General features: G+C 47.3%; 2 protein-coding genes and 1 long non-coding RNA gene across 3 annotated transcripts; 1 reads left to right on the top strand and 2 right to left on the bottom strand.

Annotated features, from left to right (window-relative positions):
- The first annotated feature begins 230 nt into the window (after positions 1 to 230).
- Positions 231 to 8,903, top strand: LOC123810515. The gene is made up of 3 exons (XR_006784252.1): positions 231 to 283; positions 4,014 to 4,189; positions 8,741 to 8,903. It is a non-coding gene; the product is annotated as an uncharacterized LOC123810515 (long non-coding RNA).
- A 3,070-nt stretch (positions 8,904 to 11,973) lies between these two features.
- Positions 11,974 to 15,128, bottom strand: LOC123810513 (mucin-like protein 3). Its single transcript, XM_045826315.1, has 2 exons — positions 13,368 to 15,128; positions 11,974 to 12,921 (listed from the first exon to the last, which is right to left on the bottom strand). The coding sequence occupies exons 1-2, from the start codon at positions 15,126 to 15,128 to the stop codon at positions 12,772 to 12,774; spliced, it is 1,911 nt and encodes a 636-aa protein (XP_045682271.1). The 3' UTR covers positions 11,974 to 12,771.
- Positions 15,129 to 15,146: 18 nt separating this feature from the next.
- Positions 15,147 to 22,479, bottom strand: LOC123810514 (mucin-like protein 3). Its single transcript, XM_045826316.1, has 2 exons — positions 22,190 to 22,479; positions 15,147 to 16,829 (listed from the first exon to the last, which is right to left on the bottom strand). The coding sequence occupies exons 1-2, from the start codon at positions 22,269 to 22,271 to the stop codon at positions 15,148 to 15,150; spliced, it is 1,764 nt and encodes a 587-aa protein (XP_045682272.1). The 5' UTR covers positions 22,272 to 22,479; the 3' UTR covers position 15,147.
- Between the last annotated feature and the right edge of the window lie 3,319 nt (positions 22,480 to 25,798).

Raw genomic sequence — 25,798 nt, 5'->3', positions numbered from 1 at the left:
TCTCAGAGAAGAGGAGGTAGAATATGTCTGCTGGTGACACTGATGATGGTGGGGGCAGAGGATTGAGGAAATGTGACTGTGACTCATGCAGAGCAGACCTATTCAAGTTCAGAAGTGCTGCCCAAAGAGATAAAAGTGATACTTGTGTGATGTAGTCACTGGGTGTAAGGAGGGTACTGGAAGAAGATGAAAGAATGAGAGATACTCATGGGTGAGGCAGTGGCCATGGCTGGGAGCAGAGGTGACATGATCTAACACCATCATAGTGGTTATGGAGGTCCAGGTGAGTGTGGTCTGAACAGGTATGGAGGAACCTGACCTACGTGGAGGAGGCTAGCTCCAGGGACAGGCGAGGGTGGATTCAGAACAGCCACCAGTGGCTGAGGGCCTACTATAGCAGAGGCAGTGGAGGTGGTAGTTCCACAGCAACAGCTGTGTTTGCATCAGAAGTGGTTACACAGATGCACAGCAGTGTCACTCACTGAAACAGCAGTGGGGGGCTCAGAATGAAGTATGTATAATCTTATTCAACATGAGTGCTGATGGCAAGTGCAGATGTGGTTTTGTTCAGAGCAAGTGCCAGGGCAGGAGAAAAATCATTCTGGTCTAAGACTAGAACAAACATTGGCAATTTTTTTTTTGTAAAGGGTCAGATGGTAAATGTTTTAAGCTATCTGGGTCAGACAGACTCTGTCACAACTATGCAACGTTAGCTGGAAAGCAGCTATAGATGTAAATGAACATACTGGCTGTTCTCCAATAACACTATTCTTGGATAAACAGTAACAGGAGACATTCGGCCTATGGATGGAACTAGGGGTCAATATATTGAAGATGAGGAGGTGGTGTCACAGGTGGTAGGTTGTCCTTGGCACAGAAGTGAGAGTATATGGCAAACTGGGATAGTTTCAATAGAGTTGAAGTGAGTCATTGTGGCAAAGTGATGGGATATAATTATCTTGTGTGGAGGGGATTTTTGCAAAGCGGTGTTTCTGATTGGGTTAGAAGCAATGGACACTAAACAAAAGGAGGGGAGGCCGGAGTAGAAATAAGTAGGATCAGGAAAAGGGAATAGCATTTATCTAGGGTGTGGTAACTTGACTAGAGTCTAAACCAGAAATGATAGAAACAGTTGAGAAGGTGCTTAGAGAAGCTGTTAGTATCTGATAAAACTGTTTTAGAAAGCACCACTCCTGATAGACAGAACAGCCCTGGAGGCACTGGAACATTGGAATGAGTTGGAACACTCCTAGTAGATGTAGATCCAGAAAAGTATACAAGTGTATCAACAGCCAGCCAGCATGCTGGTAAATGAGGAGGACAAACAGGCAGTTAAGGGCTTAGGGAAACCTCCAGGCTGCTAGTAGTATAAGGATACAAGATTGATCAAGCAGCACTCTATTCAGAAAGACACAAATGTTTATAAGGAAATTGAGGATTATCCAACTGGTAGTAAGAGAACAGTTACTGAAGTTCTAGTTCACCTACCTGGCTATCTGACTGCAGAACACTGTCAGGGAGAGCTCTAGCACACCAGGGTTTGTGGCAGTGACCGTGGTGCTGCCCACTGAGAAGCAAGGTCAAACTGTTGTGTTGAAGTCCTCAGAGCTCCACATTTCAAGCCCAGGGACAGAGATTATGCTAACTAGAGTCTGAGTATGCTGTATTTGGGAAGGGGGATAAAGAAGAAATCTCCAATATGGTGACACGCCCATGTGCATGGACTTAATGACCCTGAATTGTACACTTAAAAATAGTTACGTTGCAAAAAAATAGTTAAAATGCCAGAGCTTATGTTATGCATATTTTACCACAATAAAACATTTTAAGAAAAAGGAGGAGGGACATTGGGAGGAAAGGGAGGAGGAAGAGAAGGAGGTGGAGGTTAGAGAGGAGGAGAAGAAGGAAGGGGAGTTCAGAAGTTTTACCACAGGCTGACACAGAGGAGGATGAATATTCAGGGCTGTGCTAGTATTTTGCTTTGCAAAAAATAAAAAAAAGTAATTATAATTGAGCATGGGCTTGAGAAGCAAAGGGTCACGGTTTGATTCCCAGTCAGGGCACATGCCTGGGTTGCGGACCAGGTCCCCAGCTGGGGGTGTGCGAGAGGCACCGCATATTGATGTTTCTCTCCCTCTTTTTCCCATCCTTCTCCTCTCTCTAAAAATAAATAACTAAAATAAAATAAATAAAAAATAATTGTGATATGTCATTTCATGCACTTGGAACTTATTTAAGAGTATTTATTGTATCTGTCATTGTAGCCATGGTTTGGAGTTCTAATACAGACTGTAATTCTTAGTTCCTGATTCCCTGAATCAGCCGTCTGTGTCCACTACCTGTGAAACAGTCTTTTTATTTTTTTTTCATAAGAGCTTTCCTAAGACACAAGCAGGAGTTAACTGCAAATATACTGTCATGTTTTAATACAGTGGATTTTAAAAGTTGTGAGCCACATTTTCATCATGCTGTAGTTTTTGTGATCTGCTGAGCCTCACTATTGCATTTGAATGCTCTTCTTTCTTTCCACATTTTAAAGTTAACTTTTATTTTTTTTATTGTTTTTCAATTACAGTCATCCCAATTTCCCCCCATTGCTCTCCCCAGAGTCAATCCCTACTCTGTAGTCCTTGTCCATGCGTCCTTTATACATGTTCCTTGACTAGACTCTTGTCCTTTGTTCTCCCATTATCCTCCTTCCCCCACCCCTCTGGTCACTGTCAGTTTGTTCTTTATTTCAGTGTCTCTGGTTCTATTTTGCTTGGTTGATTAGGTTTCACTTATAGGTGAAATCATATGGTATTTGTCTTTCACTGCTTGCTTATTTCACTTAGCATAATACTCTCCAGTTCTATCCCTGCTGTCACAAAGGGTAGGAGTTCCTCCTTTCTTTCTGCTGCATAGTATTCCATCGTTTAAATGTACCACAGTTTTTTGATCCATTCATTTACTGATGGGCACTTATGCTGCTTCCAACACTTGACTATTGTAAATTGTGCTGCTATGAACACTGGGGTGCAGAGGTTCCTTAGAATTGGTTAATGCTTTTCTAAGACAGGTAGATTCTGTTAGTACAAATTACTTAAATATCTGGTGTAATGAATGACAGAAAATACCCACATGAACATATAAGAAATATAAATAAAATATACCTGGTGAAAAGATTAAAAAAAAGAAAAAACAACTTGCACCTTGGCTGATATGGCTCAGCTGGTGGGAGCATCATCCTGTAGCTGAAGTGTGGTGGGTTCAACTCCTAGTCAGGGTACATACCTAGGTTGCTGGTTTATCCCAGGTCCAGATGCACACAGTTCCTGGTCCAGGCACAAACATCAAGCAACCAATCAATGTTTCTCTCTCTCCCTTCCTATCTCTCTAAAAGCAATGAAAAAGTGTCCATGGGTGAGGATAAAAAAAACTTGTGAGCCAAATTCTAGATAAATTATGTCCTGAACAAATGGAACAATAGATGTCAAATGGAACAAATGGAACAAATGGATAGTCTTGAGCTCATGTCATTTACTCTTAGAAACTTTCCTTTTTATTTTATTTAATAATTGCTGCTAAAAGTAAAATTTACTGATAAAAAAGTTAACTCACCTGGCTGGTGTAGCTGGGCTGAACTCAGGCCTGCAAATCAAAGGGTCACCAGTTTGATTCCCGGTCAGGGCACATGCCTGGGTTGCAGGCCAGGTCCCCAGTAGTGGGCACAAGAGAGGCAACCACACATTGATGTTTCTCTCCCTCTGTTTCTCTTTTCCTTCTCTTTTCTCTGAAAATAAATAAAATCTTTTAAGAAATTATAATTTTTAAAATGCATTTTGTTTTGAAAAGGACATTTGTGCCCCATGGTATTGTATGCTTATAAATTATTAAGTCTTTCCAGAGGTGAATTTGGGACAAGAAGCTATTTTGAACCTTATATTATGTGGCCCAATAAAAGATGCATTTAAGGTCTTTGTTTAAAATCTATAAATAGCAATATAATATGGGTGTGATGTTTAAATTTGTAGGTACAAATACCATGAGAAAAAGCTAAAAATTGCAAGCTGTTGCCTCTGGAGAGCAGCACTCAGCCGTGAAAAAGAGTGCGTGCATCAGAGAAAGGAGGAAAGAATGAACACAGGCGACTGACTGTATGACCTACTGGTGGAATACGAGGCAGAGCCTGGGGAAGTTTTGCAAACTGGTAACTCTTTTTTGTGTATGTGTCATTCTGTCACAGGTGAGCACAGGAAACCAGGTTCTTGGTGATTGGGATAAAGAGTTTATGGCAAAGAACATGGGAGCAGGCCAACTCTGAGCAGAGATTGACCTCATGGGCTGGAGGGACTCTATTCTTATAGGGCAGATCCTTCCTGGCTAGTTTTGGCAGGCTTTTATTGTGCATGTGCAAGTAGTTGTATTACTTTAAATCTACTGTGTATGTGGTCTCTCATGATTTTCCCTGATTAGCCACCAGGAAAAGGCGTCCCACAATGTTACCGAATTGACCCTCCCTTCTCCTGGGGTCCCCCTGTACTAGGTTTGCCTTGCCCATTGCCAGAGAATTATAGCTCTCCATATTAGAGATTGGTGAAAAGGAATTATTTATTTAAATTATACAGACTTATGAGCAATGACTTAATGTCTTCATCAAAATCCCAAAGTCCCTTAAAACACTCACAAACACACACAGTTCTTCCTCCCCGCTTTGCTTGATCTGGGGTACCATATCTCAGGAAAAGAAATAGGAGTCCATGGCTCAGGCAGCGCCCGGTTCTTCCCAGTAATCTGTGCTCAGTTGGTAGGCCTCCCTCAGTTCCCGGCACCATCAGTTGTGTTGCTGGGATCTCCAGTTCTTATTCCAAAATCACATGTCACCTTCTCATGGCCCACCAGCCAGAGTCCTCTCACCCCTTTCCTTTCTGCAGCATCTCTCCTGCACTCTTCTGAACTGCTAAAAGAGAGCTCTGCTTCATGCTACATCTTGCTTTCCAGCTTCCTAAGCTGTGTGACAAAGGGAGACCCAAAGCCACATGATTCTCCCCTGCCAAAGCCGCATGATGATTCTTGTCATGCTGCCACACCTGGGTTTAAATCCCAGCTCTAATTTTCTTCTGCAGCCCCATTTCTGACTCCTCCCACAATCGGCTACACTTGGCAGCACTCCCATATTTTCCAGCTTTTCTGGGCTTCCATAGTAAGTCTGGGCAGGCATGGCCCCATGGTGTGGAGCCAATCATCTCCAAGCTCTCACGCAAGCTCTGTAACCAGGGGGAGTTGCCTCCCAGTTACATCTTGAGTGGAAGTCACTTCCTTCTCCTTGGCTCAAAGCATGGCCACAGCTATTTAACATATCTATGACACTAGTTAAAGATTATAGATGTGTTAAATGACCATGCCAGAGGTTATCTGCAAAACTGTTGCAATGCAAAACAACTCAATGGCCCTGCTTCATGTGTCCCACCCCCCAGCTCAGACTTGTGGGGGTGAGGACATCCCATATTTTTAATATTTCCTGGACCCCCTGAGTTCTGGACCCCATTACAAATCCTAGAGGCAGCCCATTGCTGCTTTGTTCACTGATGTATCTTCAGATCTGGCACTGACCATATGTTCCAAAAATGTTTGCTGAATGAACACTTAAATGTCATAGTCAATATGATGTTGTAACAGGGTGCAGGCTGAGAGGCCCCTCCACAAGCCTAGCTTGGGGGCTGGGAAAAGCAGCACAGGGATTTAGAGCTATTTTTCATGTCAACAGCAGGCTAGCTTCATACCTATATGCAAAAATTGTTGTTTTGCATATCAATAACAGCAGGTTAGTGAGGGAGATGGGTGTGACTTTGACCCATGATGTAACTGGGAGGCAGCACAAGAGCTTGGAGATGGTTTTCTCCAGGCCTGGGGCCACACCGCCCAGACTAACTATGGTAGCCACAAAAGGCAGAAAATACTGGAGTGCTAGCAGGTGTCGCCAACTGTGGGAGGAGTCAGAAATGGGGTTTTGGAGGAGGTTCCAGGCTGGGATTTAAACTAAAAGCGGGCCACCATGTGGGATGGAGACAATGAGGGGAAGTGTGTTGTGACTGTTCAGGGCCTGACAGGTTCATGGTATTCGAGCAGATGGAAGAATATTCAGGGTCCCGTTGGGATGTCTGACAAGCCTTTATTCACTGGTGGGCGAGCCACAACGCTCCAAGCTGCGTGTCTCCCTGCTTGTCTCTGCATGGCACACATTGTGGCTCTTGCTCCCCACCATGGCACCCAGCTGGGAGCCCCAAGCCCCTTTTATATACTAGAACAAAGCAAGCCCGCAAAAATCCAGCAAATTATATAACATAGCATGATTCTGCACATGCAAGCCCACTTCATGTTACGGGAACAGTTTATTGGACCCAGTCTCAAGGCTATGAGAACACTACTCATTAGGCCCATTGAAGGCTATGGGAACACTGCTTCCCTTAGTTACCCAGACACCTGGGTAAGGAAGCCAGGCTGCCTCCACTTACTCTTCAGGGAGACAATGTGAGACCACACAGGAAGAAAAGGGGTGAAAGGACTCTTGCAGGTGGTCCATGAGGAGGTGCCGTGTGGTTTTGGATTAAGAACTGGAGATCACAGCGATACAGCTGATGGTGCTGGGAACCGTGGGAGACTTGCCCAGCTAAGCACAGGTTACTGAGAGGAAACAGGAGTCTAGCCAAGCTATGGACCTCTATTTCTTTTCCTAAGGTACGGTACCTCTGAGACTGGCCTGACTGGACAAAGGGAAGGAAGACTGTGTGTGTGTTTGTGGGTGTTTTAAAGGGACTTTGGAATTTTAACAGCAACATTCCACTGTTGGGGACTGCCCTGCCTGGTCTCAGGAAGCTGTAACCCCCCGTGACCTAGGCTGAGTGAGAGACCTCCGGACCAGGAGCCACTAAGGAGACAAAAACTTATTTCCCTGGCATGAATGCTGCCTGTTCTGTGCCTAAACTCCTAAGCTTGAACAGTTAGCCAATGACAGGTAAGATTTCCCATGGAGGGAAACGCCTAAGACCAGCATGATCATGTGGAGGCTTCTGGGAAGAAACTCGGGGCTGTGGAAATGAAGGGGTGATGGACATCAACCCCTGCCCCCTCGGCTTTGTCAAAGCCTGAGTCCTTGTTCTTAGAAGTGAGTAATCCAAGTCTCCTGGCTGCTTTTGTCTCCTCTGCCCCACTCAGGCCTGCGGGAATAGCAGGGGCAGTGCAGCCCAGACCAGAGATGGCAGACCCCCGGGGTAATCAGGACTGGGACATAGAATATGTAAGATCCTGGGAGATCTGTTTGCTGGAGGATGTTATTAGATTAGAATTTGAAGGCACAGGCAGGAAACCAAAACTGCCCTTTGAGCCCTGTTACTCCTTTCAAATGTTAAAACTCCAGTCTCTGCCCAGAATCACAGTGGGGGTTCTGTCTGCACCTTTGTAAGTCACCTACTTCTTTTGATCTTTTCTGCCAGACTGTGAATCCACAAACTAAGTCTGTATTCTCAATAAAAATCTGCTTGGGAATGGAGATGAGACGCTCTCCACTAGAGAGAGTGGCCATTCTGTCCCTATTTCCCCACAGGACCTGGTTGTCTCTGTGTATGTTTTTCTTGTGTTTTGACGAGCATCCGCAGCAGAGATGGATACTGCTGGCCAGTATCTGCCACATTCCACCATTACTCTAAACCTGTATACTTTTGAATAAATAGTTCCTTTCCTTTTTACCGAACTCTGGCATTGAGAGCCACCCTTCCTAATACATAGCTGCAGGCTAGAAGGACCATAGTACAGAAAGACCCCAGGGGAGGGGGCTTGTTTCAGTAACAGTATCTGAGCTCCTTAATGGGTTCCTTTTGGTAACAATGTGACATCCAAGTGCCAATGTTATGGGAGAAAAAACCCTGAAAATACAGGACTGGACTTCAGAGAAAGCCAGGCTACAGACAAGTCTAGAAGTCACCTGCAGCAAAAATATAAACGGGCTTTCAGAGAGGCAGGAGAAGGGAGAGAGAGCAGGGTGCACAGGGCAGTGGTCTCCAGGGGACAGTCACCAGAGGGAGCAAAGGGAGCATGCAAGGAGCAAGCATCAAAGGAGACAGAAAACAGCACATAGAGTCCTGTTCTGTCGATTCCACACCCACCCTTCCCACTCTCCCTTTAGGCATGCCATGAGACAGTGAAAGTAAAGGGGCTTTATAAGTTGTTTGACATTGGGTTTTAATAATTTAGAAGAGAAATTCTACAGGAGACTAGAAATGAAGCGAAATGGCTGGAACAGAGGAGCTCAGGTTTTGCTTCTCTTCAGGCTGATTTCACTCACAAGCCCCGTAGCTCTAGGCTCTCTGTGGCCCCTTGCTTGTGTCTCTGTCTGGGGATTACAAGAGCTGACCAAGGATTTAAACTGAGGCAGCATTTGTAGAAGTCATATTTTCATCTGACGGGGCTTTATTTGGACTCAGAACCTAGCTGTAATAAGGAGTTAAAGATGATATTGATACTAAGATTTTCAAGATAGACACAAAACATTTATTGGGCAGTTGTTACACTCCATTTCACTCCTGGATTCTAAAGGAAATCAAAGCAGCTGCTATTTGTGCTCAGGCTGAGAGCTGAGGGTTTGAGGGGAGGATAAAGGTGGATCTGTGGCACAGCAGGGGTCAGAATCACCATCAGTGACGGCTACAGTCAGTACTGACTTTCACAGAAATGCCAAAAAGAAGTTTATTATCTTTGCTTCCAGCAAAAGAATGGGACAATGCAAGCCAAGTACCTGGGACAGGGACCCTTCTCCCCTGACTTTTTGTGGCCTCCATGTCCTCTATGATCGATGGACAATACTCTTACCAGGTCCAGGATTCCAAAGTGAAGCAGCACCTGGTCGCTGGAGGCAGGAGGTAATTTTCCTCTCCTCACCCTTAAATAATGCACAGGAAAGTTGCCATCAAAATGTCTGGTGACAAAATGTCTGGTGACAAATGTCAGAGTGAACATGGGCTGCAGAGGCATTTGGTGCCTGGAGACTAAGTGGGACATGAACTTTCAGGAAGAATTAAAAGCTGGCCAGGGCCAGGGTTCTAGGAGGAGTAAGATCAGTAGGAGCAGGTTTCCTGGAGGTAGGGAGCTGGGCACTGGGACAGCTGACTCCTGGATTCTGAGAATTGCTCCCACAGTATGTCTGGCTTACCTCCTTGTCTCATGTGTCCAGAGCTGTGGCATTTATAGTTGCCACTGGACAGGGGAGGCCATGACTTCTGGGCCCTCCCTCTCCAGGGAAGAGAAGCTGTCAAAGGAGGAAAGACCCACCCTGGGGCCAGAAGTCAGCAAAAATAATTTATTTTCTCTAGAGATGTCTCATTTCTGGGACAGAGGCATTTCCAGGAGGCAGAAGAGAAAGAAATGGGTCTTATCCTTGTGCCAACAAGCGTTGTCCAGGGCAGGGGGCTGTGAAAGCTGGCAGTTAGCTACAAGGGAACTGGGCCCTGGGGGGGTCGGGGCGGGGACGGAGAACCTGCCAGGCTAGTTCAAAGGTCTCAGAAGGTGACAGAGGTGACAGAGGTTGGCTGACAGGAAAGACCTGGCCTGAGGTACTGACTGTCCAGCCAGAACAAGGCTCTGGGCCCAAACCCGAAAGGGCTGAAAGGGAAGACCTGACTCTGGAGGAAGGGGCTGGATGCACTCTGGCACAGACCTCCACTGCACTTTGTTTCTTAGGTGGTCCTGTAACATCCCAGTCATCAGGGCCATGCTGCCAGCGGCACAAGGAACCTGGTGCCACTAAGGAGCAAGGTGAAATTGAGTTTGGGAGAAAATAAACTCTGTTCCACAGGTGAACTCTTTTCCTGCGTGTGAAACATGCCTCAGGAGGAAGTGCAGGGTGGCTGGTGGTTGGGGCTGTGTGCAGGGAAGCAGAGCAAAACTCCGGAGTTCTGCCGGGTGTGCGCTGGTGGAAGCCAAACCGCAGGCAGTCTTGGGGGGAGGGTGGGGGGGCAGAGGAGGGTGTGGCAACGGGAACCACCAGATCCACCAACCCCCTGGCTGCCGTAGCGGCTCTTCCGGTGTAGCCTGATTCCGGCGACTCCTTCGTGTGCTGGAGACCCTGAACACTCTTCCGTTTGTTAGCCAGCGACACCCAGGAGTCACGGCCAGTGGAGGCCTGAGGTAGGAGGGAGTGCTGAGCAAATGAGAACGGAGCCCAGGAGCCCTCTGTCCCGCTGCACTCACCCCTGGCCCAGCCCCTGGGGTCTTGGGCACCTGCTCCCAAGAGGTGCTCTCCCCAGGGGGCCGGGGTGCCATAAGCGTGAGGATAGAGCCATTCACGAAATGTTTTTGCTAAAGGACAGCCCAGCCCGGGAGTTTGTTAAAGGGGTCCCCCTAGGTTACAAACTAATTAGCAGGAAAGAGAAGTGGGAAGAATCGCCCTTCTGTCCCTATTTGCCCTAGAAATGTAAAAACTCCCCACTTCCCCATCACGCACCCTTTGACCCCAGTGCTCCTTGTTGGTGCCTTGGCAGGGGCAAAGGTGTGTTTGCTTTATCTTGTTTTGGCTTTTAAAATTAGGGTTCAGGGTGAGGAAATTCAGTGGTTAGAGGCTGGGATTATGGGGTATCTGCTTTGCTCCCAGGGCAAGTGACACCCCTGTCCTAGCAGCTGCCACATGCTACATCACCATCTGTGCAGATGGCTAAAAATTGGGCATCCTGCTCCTTTTTCTCAGGCACTTCAGCCCTCTCCCAAGACCCAGGTGGCCCTCTTTGCCTCAAGGTTCTCTCCAGGGGCTTAGATCTGGGGTCCTTCTGGCACCTGGCATGCCTCCTTTCTGGGACCCAAGCAGAGTGGGCGTCTGCTGGGAAACAGACCCTCAGGCTGAAGCCTTCCAGCCCAGATCTGAGCTCTGGCAGACTATTCAGTCTCATTAGTGTCTGGATTAGAATTAGGATTACTGATTAGGATAGGCTTCCAGTGGCCCACAAGTGGGATGCCAAATTTAGCAAAGAGCAACCCATGGACCTGCTATTTGATGTTGGGTGGAGTTAAGGGTGGAAGGCCTATGGCAAACCAGGCGCCTTTCTGATCAGCGAAGACACTCTGGTGAAGAAAGACTTAGGTTCCATGGAGGATGGGTGGCAGTTCTGCTGGGACTGACATTTGGGCATGGAATGGGTTTGGAGCAGGGCTAACATAACTGTGGGACATGGCAGATGCCCATAAATGTTGGGTTTCATTCATTACAGTCTTGTTTTATTCTGTGTAGTACTGCCTTGTTATAGCTCATACTGAATTATTTAATTTTGATTTTCCTGTATTTGTGTCTCAGGTGGGAACTGTATCTTAAAGTTCTTTATCTTCCTCAACAGAATGTGTAATAGGCGCTTAGAAATACTTGCTTATTAAGTAACAAGTTTTTCCCTCATTTTGTCACCATGTATTTGAGCTCTGCACGAACTCATCCCAGCTCATCTAAATCCAGAAGTGAACCATTTTAGGAGCAATAGAGATTCACCCTCCTCTTGCTTCACCCTCCAAAGATATTCATTCCTGTCCTCTAGCCAGTCCTGCTCAAGGTCATCTGCAAACTTACAGCCAGGGCTAGGAACACCAGTTAGGACTTTCTTCCAGCTGATAGTCCAATAACTGTGATGTCCTTACTTTGTAAATACTTTATACTTTATTATAAAAAGACTGATAGCTACAAGGAAGTTATCTGTCATCTGTCAACTCTCCCTTTCCATCTCTGTTCAATCAATAGTAGTTAAAAAGGGCTTTAATAAGTTGGAGAAAAAAATCTAGAGAACATATAGGTGAAATGCTTACTAAGGGGGGATTTGGAATCTGGGATGAAGGTGTGAAGAAAGAGGATGGGGTAGTAGGGAAGACTGGCAAGTGACTTTGGAGGAAGAGGCAGAAAAATAAAATCCTGAGTGGAGAACACCATCAGGGAAGGTCTGGGATGGGTATCAATGGATGAGACTGCAGGCCAAACAAAATCCATCCTGTGTATTCACCCACACCCAGCAAGCCAACCCTGCAGGATGCCCATCATACACATTTAGAAAAACTAAGGGGTTTGAGAGGAGGAGAAAAGAACCAGCTCAATGAGAGATATTTATGATCTTTTCTGGAATTTTTGTTTCTGCTGGGAATGGAGAGGATGGAGAAAGAAATAAATCTTGTTTTCCTTCTAAGATCCAATTTTTACATTAGAAGGAGGAAGAGAAGGAGAAAGAGATAAAGGAGGAGGAGGAGGAGGAAGGGGAAGAAGAAGAAAAAGAACAACAACTACCACCACCACCATGCTGGGAATTCAGAGACCGGCCTCTTTACACACTCTCTAAATAACAGTAGATGGAAATAATATAGATTGGCCTCAGTCTCCCCCTTCTCATAAGCCCACCTCACAAGCCAGATCTGGGCATTGCCCTCAGAGGCTTCCAAACTTCCATTAGTTGTTCTTGCTCTCCCAGCATCAATGTCCTGTATTGGTCCCCATCCCAAGTGTCCAGGACACATCTTTTTGTTCTCCAACCATTGTCTTCCACAGAGAACACTTGTATTATGGTTCTTTCTTTTCTATCTCTCAAACTCACATCCTTCTTGCTATCACCTCATCCCTTGACCAGTTTCAATAAGAACACAACAGACAAAGGGCTGATGCTGTTAACTGTCAGTGCTTTGCCCTTCCTGTAGTCCAGGAAATAGGAATTGTGAGTCTAATTCCTCATCCAGGAAAGGGGTAGAGCATGGAAGAGCTGAGGGCAGGCGCTTTCTGAAAAATCATCGTGGGGAAGGGATCTGGCCCACACCAAGTGTCTGCTGCTCCATCAGGTAGACTGGGTAAGAATTGGGGCCCCCATCATCATCCTCTGGGTCATTGTTCTCAGTGTTGTCAATCAGTGCCCGTTGTGTTCGCATCATGTGGGAGATCTGGGATTGGGAGGAAGGAGAAATGAGTATCATCTGCCATGCCATTTGCTTCCTCAACACCCCTATCTCAGGCCCTTTTCTATTCCCTAATCCAGACCTTCAGCTTGCTTCTTTCCCAAGATGCCATATAAACTTGATTCTTATTCCAGCCCCTGATGCTATACAGAGTCCCAGACCTCTTCATACTTCTTCTGTCCTATTTTCCTTTTCTAACAAAATTTCCCTCTTCTACACCTTTTTTCCTGATCCATGGCCTTCCCTCAATTCTACATGTCATGTCCTATGCATCTATTGTCTTTTGCATAGTTTTCACTGCCACTGCCCCTCTATTGCCAACCCCCATGCCTCTTCTGCTAGAGTCATTATTCCATCTAGTTCTGATCAATAACCTCTCCTCAATCCCCTGTCCCATGGGTCCATTACCCTGGAGCATCCCTATTCCTTACCAGGAAGATCAGGCCAAGGAACACCAGCAGGAGAATCACAGCCACCAGGACCACAATAACTATGGCCCATGGAGGGAATGAATCATCCTTCCCCACCTCTCCAACATGGAGACCTCCTTGTGAGCTATCTTTGTTCTGGTGTGGATGGCTCTTGTTGACTGGGGCTTCTGACATGACAGAACTCAACTCCATGCTAAATGTGGAAAGTGTAAAAGAGCCAATGGGCAGCTGAGGGGTAACCTCAGTTCTTTTTGGATAAGGAGAGGAAGTAGTGATAGACTGGTCTCCTGTGACCTTGACTGGAGATCTAATAGTCTCTGTATCAGCTGTGTTTCTTGTCGGGTTTTCTGTAGGCTTTGCTGGAATTGGTGTGGTCTTCCCTTTGGGAGATGTGGTCTTCTTTGTGTGTACTATAGGCTTTCCTGAGGCTCCTCTGGTTGGCTCTGTGGCCACAGTAGTCTTCAGTTGGTGTTCTGTAGTCTCACTTGAGCCTCTCGTGACCTTCTTATGGGCCAATGTGCTCTCCTGTTCATGTTCTGTAGATGTTGCTGGAGCTCTTGTGATCTTCTCATGAGCTGATGTGCTCCATTGTCCATGTTCTGTAAGCATTGATGGAGGTCTTGTGATCTCATGGACCAATGTGCTCTGCTGTCTGTGTTCTGTAGGCATTTCTGGGGCTGTTGTGATCTCATGGACCAATGTGCTCTGTTGTCCCTGGTCTGTAGGCATTGCTGGGGCTCTTGTGATCTCATGGACCAATGTGCTCTGCTGTCTGTGTTCTGTAGGCATTGCTGGGGCTGTTGTGATCTCATGGACCAATGTGCTCTGTTGTCCCTGGTCTGTGGGCATTTCTGGGGCTCTTGTGATCTTCTCATGAGCTGATGTGCTCCATTGTCTATGTTCTGTAGGCATTGTTGGGACTCTTGTGATCTCATGGACCAATGTGCTCTGTTGTCCATGTTCTGTAGGCATTGCTGGGGCTCTTGTGATCTTCTGATGAGCTGATGTGCTCCATTGTCTATGTTCTGTAGGCATTTCTGGGACTCTTGTGATCTCAGGGACCAATGTGCTCTGCTGTCCATGGTCTGTGGGCATTTCTGGGGCTCTTGTGATCTTCTCATGAGCTGATGTGCTCCATTGTCTATGTTCTATAGGCATTGTTGGGACTCTTGTGATCTCATGGACCAATGTGCTCTGGTCTCTGTGTTCTGTAGGCATTGCTGGGACTCTAGTGATCTCGTGGACCAATGTGCCCTGTTGTCTGTGTTCTGTAGGCGTTTCTGGGACTCTTGTGAGCTCATGGACCAATGTGCTCTGTTGTCTACGTTCTGTAGGTATTGCTGGGGTTCCTGTGATCTCATGGACCGTTGTGCTCTGCTGTCCATGTTCTGTAGGCATTTCTGGGGCTCTTGTGATCTCATGGACCAATGTGCTCTGTTGTCTGTGCTCTGTAGGCATCTCTGGGGCTCTTGTGATCTCATGGACCAATGTGCTCTGCTGTCCGTGTTCCGTAGGCATTGCTGGGGATCTTGTGATCTTATGGACCAATGTGCTCTGCTCTCCATGGTCTGTGGGCATTTCTGGGGCTCCTGTGATCTTCTGATGAGCTGATGTGCTCCATTGTCTATGTTCTGTAGGCATTTCTGGGACTCTTGTGATCTCATGGACCAATGTGCTCTGCTGTCCATGTTCTGTGGGCATTTCTGGGACTCTTGTGATCTTGTGGACCAATGTGCCTTGTTGTCTGTGCTCTGTAGGCATTGGTGGGGCTCTTGTGATCTCATGGACCAATGTGCTCTGTTGTCTGTGCTCTGTGGGCATTGGTGGGGCTCTTGTGATCTCGTGGACCAATGTGCCTCTGTTGTCCGTGCTCTGTAGGCATTGGTGGGGCTCTTGTGATCTCGTGGACCAATGTGCTCTGTTGTCTGTGCTCTGTGGGCATTGGTGGGGCTCTTGTGATCTCGTGGACCAATGTGCTCTGTTGTCTGTGCTCTGTGGGCATTGGTGGGGCTCTTGTGATCTCGTGGACCAATGTGCTCTGTTGTCTGTGCTCTGTGGGCATTGGTGGGGCTCTTGTGATCTCGTGGACCAATGTGCTCTGTTGTCTGTGCTCTGTGGGCATTGGTGGGGCTCTTGTGATCTCGTGGACCAATGTGCTCTGTTGTCTGTGCTCTGTGGGCATTGGTGGGGCTCTTGTGATCTCGTGGACCAATGTGCTCTGTTGTCTGTGCTCTGTAGGCATTGCTGGGGCTCTTGTGATCTTGTGGACCAATGTGCTCTGGTCTCTGCGTTCTGTAGGCATTGCTGGGGTTCCTGTGATCTTATGGACCAATGTGCTCTGTTGTCCATGTTCTGTAGGCATTGCTGGGGCTCTTGTGATCTTGTGGACCAATGTGCTCTGGTCTCTGCGTTCTGTAGGCATTGCTGGGGTTCCTGTGATCTTATGGACCAATGTGCTCTGTTGTCCATGTTCTGTAGGCATTGCCGGGGCTCTTGTGATCTCATGGACCAATGTGCTCTGTTTTCCATGTTCTGTAGGCATTGCTGGGGTTCCTGTGATCTTATGGACCAATGTGCTCTGTTGTCCATATTTTGTAGGTATTCCTGGGTCTCTTGTGATCTTCTCATGGGCTGATGTCCTCTGTTGTCCATGTTCTGTAGGTATTGCTGGAGCTCTTGTGGTGTTTACATGTACTGAAATGGTCTTTTGTTCATGGTATGTAGGTTTTACTGTTGTTTGTTTGTTCTTTTCAGTGACTCTTGGTGTCTCTTTTGTTTGTTCTCTGGTCTTTATCAGTGTCTTATCTGAAGCTACTGTAGTATTGTAATTAGCAGGTGCTGTATGATCATCAACTTTTTTTTTCTTTTCTGTAGTTCTTGATGCCTTGTATGTTGTGCTTTTTTCTGAGGAAAATGTGAGTCTATTGCTGCTTTCTGATTTAACTGAGTGGTGGGAAAGAGTTGTGATGCTCTTACTGTCTAATGTAATGATGGTACTTTCCAAGGGTGTTGGAGTTTTGAAGGCATTTGTCTTTACTGTTGGTATGCTTGTTGTGGTCTGACGACAAGTTGTTTTTCTCGTGGGTTTTGTAGTTGGATATGTTGCATCAGATAAATTTTTGCCTGTGTTATTGGAGTCAGCAGATCGTCCATTCCGGATAACTGGGTCTTTTCCTTGATTGCTGGGGTTTTGTTCAGAAGTGGGAGCAGCTTTATGATGAGTTGTAAAGTTTTTGGAGTTCTCTATAGGTTTGTAAACTGGTCTCAAATGGTGTGTGGCATTGCAGTGGTGTTTAGGTTGATGGGTTTCCGGAGATTTAGGGTGGTCTGGAGGGCTGTGTCCCAAATGAAGAGCAGTGTGGTCAGAGGGAGTAGTATAAATAAGGTTTGGTGTAGGAGGAGATAAATTATCAGATGTTGGGGATTCACCAGGGTTCTGAAATTCTTGAAATGTGCTAGCACCTGTAAAAAGAGAGAGTCAAGTAAGAAACTTTCTCCATGATCATCCCTGCTTCCCTGACCACCTTATTCTCTAGGGGTCCCTTTATTACCCCAAATATATCTCCCCAGCCAGCTCTCCCCAGAATACTATAATATCTAATCCCCATTCTCACCTCCTGTCTCTGAATGTTTTTTCAGGCTGTGCCTTCAGTAAGAATCTCACCTCATGCTTCCCCACATCTACTTCTCAATTCTAAATTTTAGATCTTTCTATCTTTATGGCATTTTTCCTGATCTTTTCAAGCAAATAAGATCTAGTTTTACCTCAGTGCTTAAAAATTTTTTTGTTAGTTATTTTTTCCTGCTCTCTGCAACTTGACATTACAGTTATGTGTGTGCCTGTCAGCTTCCCCACACTTCCCTGCCTATCAAATCATAAGTTTTGAGAGCAGGTATTGACTGGCGTTTTGCTCTACAAGTGCTCCTCTACAATATATATAATGCTAATGGAATGGAGTCCCCTTTCCATGACAGAGCTGATGAGAAAGGTAATAAATATTAGAAACTTCATCTTTCCATAACATTCCAGCTCTAAAGATCAGACCTCTTGCAGAATTTCCTTTAAGAGTTAGTAAGTAGACACAGGTGATGAGTGAGAGAAGGATAAGAAGAGGAGTGAAGGACAGGAAACTTATACAATTTGATGATGGAGTTCAGTCTGGGTGAAGGGAAGTAAATGAGATGACTCAACTGTTTGGTTCCCCCACGGATCCCCCTCTTGGAAGATCAGAGCTAAGGCCATCTTGGATAGATGCAGGTGGCCCTCTCACAAGAAAAAATATCTGCTTGGGGGTCCTGAGAAGAGTGAACACGGCAGCTGGATTCTGGGAGACACTATGTTTAAGGACAGGGTGTGAGGAAAAACACCCCTATCAATAAACAGATATGAGCCTTAATTCTATGGAAAACAACCCATGGGGACAGAGTAGATGTCTGAGTGAGAGCCAGGAGATCACCAAAGAATGAGAGATAGTGTTGTTATATAACTGACATTTCCAGTTTCTGTTAGCTCAAGGTGGAAACCAGAACCTGGACCCATTCCCAATCTCAGGAAACCACAATCCACCCAGCCCCTTGCTGACAAGGACAGTTGGGAGCTGGAGGACTCGGTCTTTGAAAGAAATGTGGGTAGGAGGAGAAGGGAGAGGTAGTAGAAAAGCCCATATCTCTGAAGGCCATGGCACTGGGGCGAGAGAAAAGGGCTCAAGTGCCAGGTGCTTCCTTCACTGTGCCCACCCTGCTCTCCCACTCCCTCTGCAGCAGCAGCTCTCTCACTCACTGGGCCCTTCTCCAGCCAGGTACTCCACTTATTGCCTCACAGACAGTCTCTTTCTGGATTCTCCTCCATGGTGACTGATTTACCAGCTCCCCACAAGGCACCTTAGAAGCTGTCAACTTCCCTATTTTACAGCCCAGAAACTTGAGTTTCAGGGAGAAATGGTGACTTGCACACAATCCCTGCAATAGCAATGGTCAACCAAGAACACTGATTGTGAGACAGGCAGGTCCTGCAAAGGAGGATGTATACTAACTCATTTACTGTTCACAACAACCCTTTAAGGTTGAGATCTATTTGTTATTCTCCCTTTTTTATATATGAAAAAAACAAATTTCAGGGGACTCCAAGCACCCTCGGCAGGTAAGAGGTTAAACCAGAACGGAACACACGTTCTGGGCTCCCAGCCCCCAGGGCCACACTGCACAACTTGTAGGTCAGCCCAGACCCTTTGGGCTGGGAGAACACGGACATTTGTGGAATCCCTGAAGGATGCTGTTCTTCATTTATTTATTTCATCTTCACTACAAACCTGTGAGGCGAGTGTATGATCTTACAGTCTGACAGGTGAGGAAAGGAGGTTCAAAGATGTTAAGTAATTGGCAAAGTCAGACTTTCCTCTACACCCCAGATGCTTTTAGATGTGATAAGGGGTAAATAAATGCCCAGCCAGGGAATAAACAAGTGGGCCACAGCATAGCGTGGCAACTCCACTGCCTAAAGAAAGCAGGCCAGGACTGGGATCCAGGCTGGTGCCACACCAGCTTCGCCTCCTTAGGTCACTGAAGTGCTCTGAAGCTCCATGTTCCCAGCTGTCTATAACAGTGATGCCAGCTGCAACAGCTTAGTGTGAGGACTGAGGGAAGTGGAGTGGAGTTGACTCTTTAAAGTGTTTGTTGAATCCGAATTGTAGTCTTTGAAACAGTTTGACACTTTGCCCTGTTCTCCTGGTAGCAGGGGAGCTAGAGATACAGCCCAGCCCTCCTGCCTGGCCCACCTATTCTATGCGCCTTTGAGCCATTGCCAGGCAGCTTCCCTTGGGGCATATCAACATAGCACTCGCCTCTTCCAATAGATGATAAATTATTTAATTCCCATAATGTCAGTGATTTTTATTTGTTTGTTCAATGCTATCTCCAGCTTAGAACAATGTCTAGCCTATTACAGGCACTTCTTAAATATTTGCTGAATGGGTGAATGAGAGAATATCTTGAGACTAATGAACTCTTCAAAAGCCTTGCCAGCAATCTTTCATTATGCATGTTAAGAAAAAAAAACATATTGTGAGCGCCAAAGGTTGGAAGATCAAGGAGTAACTTTTGCTATATTAGGTGCTAAGCCTCTGAGTTGGAAAGAAGGTGAAGGACCTGTAGCCTACCAGTTCTGGGACACCAGTTGTCACTGAACCACAAGAGCCACACAGTCAATAACTAGACTCAGCAAATTAGATCTTAAAATTCATATCCACATCACACAGCTGTGGAAATATTGCCTATGAAATCTGACTCTCAAAAATGGCTACTCCATTTATAATGAGTCAAGCTCCAGAGTTCCCTGGTCCTGGGCCCAGCCGTGAAGTAAACCAGAGACTAACCCCAGGACAAACTAACCATCTCTTCTCTCCAGTAGATCTACTATTGGTAAAAACTTTATTTCCCTAGGAGTTTCTCACTGTGAGATTCATTTCACTGACTACAATAGTGGCCTCCAGAGGATCTTTTTGGTCACCAAGGTTTAGGCATAGAAGAAAGTCTGGCTTTAGCAGAAGACACTGGAGATGTGTACTTAGCTTGGGTAAAAGAATGAAAACAGATCTCACAACATCAAAACTGTACAATTCTAAAGTTATGTTCAATATGCTTCACTCACTTCTTTGAAAAGAAGGTAGACAGGCTACCATCAGAGCAGCCTCCCCTAAGCAACAACTTCTGGTGTTTCTTAGTGTCCTACCAATGACGTGGTTAAATGCTTGTTAAATGTGTACAGAATCTCAACATGTGACCTAAAACATAGACGTAGTGAAAAAAGACTAAAGGGAAATACACTGAAATGGTTGCCCAGGTGACTAGAAAGTACTGAGAGATTTTCTATTTTTTTTTCTATTTTTCAGTTTCTAGAATGAATATATATATGCCATAGAAATTAAATGAAATAACATTTACTGTAGGAAAATGCCCATTCTGGAGTCTCCCCAGGACCCCAGGAGCCCAGCCCCACATGTGCTCCCTCAAAGATGATGCCACCCTGAGTCTGCCCCTAAGGTTCCGAGGCTGCACCATGCAGACCCTGGGGTCCTAGGGTCCAGTTCTCTAAGTCTGAGTGTGGACTGATCCTGTAGATAAATGAATCCAACCATTCCCTCTTCCCAGCTTCCATCTCTGCTGGACAGTCATGTGCTCACATGCGGTTCCACCCCAGCCCAGCCTTAAGTCTCCCACCTCTCACCACTCCATGGACCCGAACATCCAGCTGCCCACGCCTGCTGGCCATTTCCCAGATCACACCCACCCACCCAGAGGGTCCTGCTCTGGAATTCAGATTGTGAGTCTGCCTTCTGCCTCTCCTGTGCCCTAGAGTAAATGTCTCTCAGAAGTGAATGTGCATGGAGTTAATTCATTCCCTTCTGCCCCTACAGGTACGACAGGTGGTGCACAGCTGCAGGTGGCACCTGACATCAGCCCCAGGGAAAGGGACATGAATTGGGGGGGCTGATGGTGGCTCTGGAGCCTCTGTCTTCAGACCCTCAAGGTGGGAGGAAGCCATCAAGTCAGGACACAGACGGAAGGCACTGCTGAGCCCTAGCAGAGGCAACCTGAAGGCTCCTCAGGCCCTGCCCCACCACCCACCATCCTCCAACTCCCACCACATCCACTCTGGCCACAGCAAAACCCTGTGCTCAGGGAAGGAGAATCTCCCCCTAATGTCACCCTCAGTCACACACACTTGGAAGGAGAAGCTGCTGCCTGTCCCTCCCCAAATACTGCCCAGAGCAGCCAGACTCAGCTTTCCTGGCCCTGGTTGGGAACAGCAGCGCCACTACTGTGGATGACCCTGTCCACTACAGGGACAGTCTGTCTGAGTCTATTTTTGCATGTCTGCCTTGGGAAGACCCTCCTCCAAGCCACTCAGGCCTGTGCCAAGCTGCCTCTGTGTTTGGCATCTCCCTTCCCTGCGTTCAGTCACAGAACAGTTTCTTAACTAAGTGACCTAATTTGGTGATTTCACTTTATCTTGTAGGGTCTGCTTAGTACATCACAGTTTTCCATATTCATTTTCTCATCAAAGCCCTGGGATGTTTCCCAGCTTTAAAGTGGAGACGAAAGCACACACCCTTTTCAAGTTGCCATGAGGGCTCAGTGAGCCGCCGGGGGTGAAGTGCCTAAAACAATGCCTAGCACACAGTAACTGCTCTACAGGCCACCAACCATTTGCATTGGCCAGGCAGCGTGCTTCTTGTTTCATAGACATGTGGATTAATTAAATGGGCTGGAGTCAGGGCAGAGCCCAGGTCAGCACAGAACAGGACTCTCAGGAGAGAATGTACCTTGTGCCCCAAGGGTGACAAGCAGTGTGTGGAGTGGCCAAAGCCAGCTTGTCTCTGAGGCTTGGGCAATACCTTTACCCTTTCTGAGTCTCTCTCCTCACTATACAAGCGAGTATTATTGACCACTTCAAAGGATTTGAGGAGATGAAATGAGATGAAGTACCATAAGAACCTGAGTTCCTCGAATAGCTCAGAGCATGTTTAGTCCCTGCTCCCACCCAGACCTGCCTCCCCACACAGTAGCTGTGTACAAACTAGAAGAAGACCCCTCTACATGGCTGCAAAGAGCAAAGCATAAGCTAGATTTCATTGCCAGCATGGCCCTTAGCTGGCACACCTGCGCAGTGCACAACTGGACAACTGTATGCAGCAGTTCGTCCCCACCCCCTTTTCCACCACATGTTCATCTGCTGTCATTTCTATGATTGCTAAGAAACAACCCCTCTCTGTCTTCTATCCACCTGTGTAAAAGTGACTCCTTTGCCTCTGAGGGCACCTTACCTGTCCCCTGAGTAGCTAGAAGGAAGAGGAGGCAGTACTGGAGGCCAAAGTCAGAGAGGATACAGTGAGCTGGCTGGGCCATGGCAGTGGCGGCGCTGGTGGCAGGTCAGCTGCTTGAGGCTGAGAGCTGGGGTACTCTCATCTTATACAGGGCCAGTTTGACATCATGGGGGCTGGGGCCCCTCAGGCCTAAACCTTGAACAAACAGAGCCGTCCCACCCCACAGCGCTGCTCTGATAACGGGAGACCGCAGCTGCTGCGTCAGGGAGCCAGGAACATAGGTGCCTGCCCCAGGGCTGGGATTGGGGGGAGGGAAAAAAACTGGGAAGGTAGACTCCTGACCTTCAGCAGCATTCTGAGGTTGGGGGAGAAGATGGTGGGTTGTAGAAGGACTGGGTTCTGGCTGGGCAAGACGAGGAGGGGGAGATCAGATGCCCAGTACAAGAGGAGTTTCAAATTCTGGTTCTTCTCCAGCTGTACCTTCTATCTCCTGTCTAGAGCAACAGCCCAGCTCACCACACCCCTTGCACACACAGGGCCACTCTTTTTGCTGTAGGTGGAGCTGCCGGAGGGGGTCAGGTGAAAGAGCAAAGGAGAGGCAGCCCTCACATGGCCCACCACTGCAGACCTGGGTGCCTGCAGGCAGGTGCCCAGAAAGAACACAGCATGTGGAGACAGCAGAGCCATTGCAGGGACAAGACAGACACAGAACTCCAGGAACTGACTGGACATGCCCCACCAGACGAAGACAGGTCTAGGCTAACCAGAGACACTGAAGAGAGATCTTTGACACCCATGCCCTTTCCCCTCTCCCACCTCAGACTCCATCTACCCCTACACAGAAATGCAGACCCCTCATGTCTAGGATCCTCCAGCCTCCCCCTTCCTTCCTTCCTGTACCCTTGCCTGAAGCAAGCCTTAGCTCAGAGACTGTCCATACTGGGGCTGAGGTGGAGGAAGGACAGACTGCGGGGACTGAGGAAAGGCAGACTGGAGGTCCAGGTGTCTCCAGCACCACCCATTGCTCACTTCAGTGTATTTACAGTGGGTCTCCTCGTGGAAAGTCAGCATCTATCAGACAAGGTCTTTGCCTTGGTCACTGCTGCCTCCTTAGTGCCTGGCACAGTGTCTGGCTCACAGCAATCAGTAAGTGTTTGGTGGGCCAAATGGAGTGGAAGCCCAGGCGGGTCATTGCCCTTGCTGGGGAGGGCACAGGCACACAGGCAGAGAGGGCCAGGACATAGAGGGCAAGAGGCCAGGGCCTGGGGCAGTGCAGCTCATGGGAGGGTGGGGAGGACTAGGGGGCTAATCATGTGAATTCCTTTCATTACTCGGTGTGACTAGTTCCAGGGCCCTGGGCAGGGCTGGAATGGGTGGGAAGAAGAGAATAAGCCAATTGCTCATTAATGTGATTAATGGGAGATTAATGAGGCTCAATGGAGTCAGGCCAAGACTGACTATTCAGAACTGGGCAATGCCTCCTGCAGGATGGGGACCTGAGGCAGACGTGGGGTCCCCTGTAGTTCCACCTGGACTCAAGAATGACTGGAAGCCCGCTTTCCACTAGTTTTCTACTCCAGCCTTTCCCCAGGGACCTAGGAAGAGCAGTTTCGCTCCCCACGTCCCCACCCACCCCGCAACCCCAGGGACATTTGGCAATGTCTACAGACATTCTTGTCACAACCTGGATGGGGCTGCTCCTAGCATCTAGCAGGCAGAAGAGAGAGATGCTGCTACACATCCCATAATGCACCCACCAGTCTCCACAACAAAGGACTCTCCAACCCTCATTTGTCAATAGTGCTAAGGGTGGGAATCTCATTTTGTGAATGAATACCCCCCTTCTTTTTAGCCATAACCTCCCCAGAGGACCCAGCATCTGGGGTAGAGATACCTGAAGGCAGGCTGTTGTATCTGAGCTATAGGCGAAGGGTCTGGTCACAAAACAGCCCTACCAGCCAGTGACCTTCGAGTATTGCTATGTACCAAAGAACGTGCTGAGCACTTTATCTTGCTATAACCTATGAGGTTAGCAATGTCAACCTTAGATCAGGAAAGGACTCGCCAAAGGTCACAGCACTGGAGAGGCCAGAAATGATTAGTGCCTGCCGGATGGCAAAGCCCACGAACTTAGGCAAATGGAGACCAGTGGAAGGGATGCTGTTTTACTCAGCACTCACCCAGAGTGTCCAGGGGGCATCAGAGAGCAGGGCTCCTCACTGTCTGAAGTTGAGAGAATCGGGGGTCTTGGGAAGGCCAGGAGCTAGCCCAGAGGGGCTCCATATGGAAAGGGATGGGGAGGGGAAACCCCCTCATGTCTCCTGAAGACCCAAGCAAAGTATCTTCAGCTAAGAGGTGTCTCTAATAGTTGGGGAAGAGGGTGGGAATGGGGAGGAAGTGTAAGGGGCAAAGACTCCCTCAGAGCTGGAAGACCCAAAGACCATCTAGTAGTGCTGGTCCTTCCCTTCATAGGTGAGGACACTGTGTCAGAGAGGTAAGGCAGCAGATGGCAGGCTGGCCACAGGACCAAACCATGGACTTCCCCTTACTCCATTGTGGGAAGAGACCGGTGGGGCCCATGGCCACAGAGCAATTGACCCACAGGAAACAGACCTCGTCAGCCAGAATGGAAGGCTGGCTATGTTTTTTTCTTTTTTTGGGCAGGGGTGGGGGTGGTTCTTAATTGTCCCCAGTTTTTTTAGTTGAGATATTGGTTTATAACATTACATAAGTTTCAGATATACAATTACAATTCCACATCTGTATATACCACAGCATGCTCACCACCAAAACTCTAGTTTCTACCTATCACCTGACAAACTGACTCCTTTACCTGATTCACCCTTCCCCCAATTGCAGCCCCTCTGGTAACCACCAATTTGTTGTCTGCCTCTCTGGGTTTGTTTTTCTTTTGTTTGTTTGGGTTTTTGTTTGTTTTTTGGAATGAGTCTGTTTAGGGAAGAAAGTAGAAAGGCCAAAGAGGAGGGGTGTTCACTATCGTGCTTCCACCCCTTCACTTGGCAGAGAAGTGCTGCCTGATGGCCTTCTGATGGCAGCTGGAAGGGGTCACAGAGCCACAGCCACTCCCCACACTCATCTCTTTGTAGAACTGGCAGGCCAGTGAGATGAAGGGGGATAGGATGGGTTAACCGAAGCACCAGGAACATGGACCACTGCCACTCTCAGTGCTCCTCTTCCAGCAAAAAACAGTAATGCTAATTTACTGAGCCCTTACTGTGTGCCAAGCACCTAAGTGCCTTATGTGCATATAAGCTCATTTCATCCTACAATAGCCTTTGAGATGGATACTATCATTCTCATTTTATCCAAGATTCAATTACCTCATCTCTACAACAAGGGGTAATAATAATACCTATACCATAGGTTTGCTAGGAACTAAAATAGGTACAGCACCTGACACATAGTAAGTGTTAGTTAAGTATTAAGTATTAGTAGTAGTAATGAGAAATCTAGAACACAGAGAGTTTAAGTAACTTGTACAAGGTCACCCAGATATAATGTCAGAGCCAGGATTCAACCTGTGGCTCCACGGAGCTGATTCTTCATGGCCAAGAGCTGAACTTAGCTGTAAGCTGATGAGCCTCCAGC

This window comes from Phyllostomus hastatus, unplaced genomic scaffold (assembly GCF_019186645.2).
Source record: "Phyllostomus hastatus isolate PE091 unplaced genomic scaffold, TTU_PhHast_1.1 phas_scaffold_60, whole genome shotgun sequence".
In the NCBI taxonomy this organism is placed as follows: Eukaryota; Metazoa; Chordata; class Mammalia; order Chiroptera; family Phyllostomidae; genus Phyllostomus; species Phyllostomus hastatus.
This window is presented reverse-complemented; position numbering and strand designations above follow the sequence as displayed.

Bases quoted from the DNA above. Each gene is read 5' to 3' on its own strand.
- LOC123810513 (XM_045826315.1), bottom strand. From the start codon at position 15,128: ATGCCTACAGAGCACAGACAACAAGGCACATTGGTCCACAAGATCACA. The intron at 12,922-13,367 runs GTAAGGAATAGG...TCCCAATCCCAG, and splicing joins TCCTTGGCCTGATCTTCCTG to ATCTCCCACATGATGCGAAC.
- LOC123810514 (XM_045826316.1), bottom strand. From the start codon at position 22,271: ATGGCCCAGCCAGCTCACTGTATCCTCTCTGACTTTGGCCTCCAGTAC. The intron at 16,830-22,189 runs GTAAGGTGCCCT...CTCTTTTTACAG, and splicing joins TCTAGCTACTCAGGGGACAG to GTGCTAGCACATTTCAAGAA.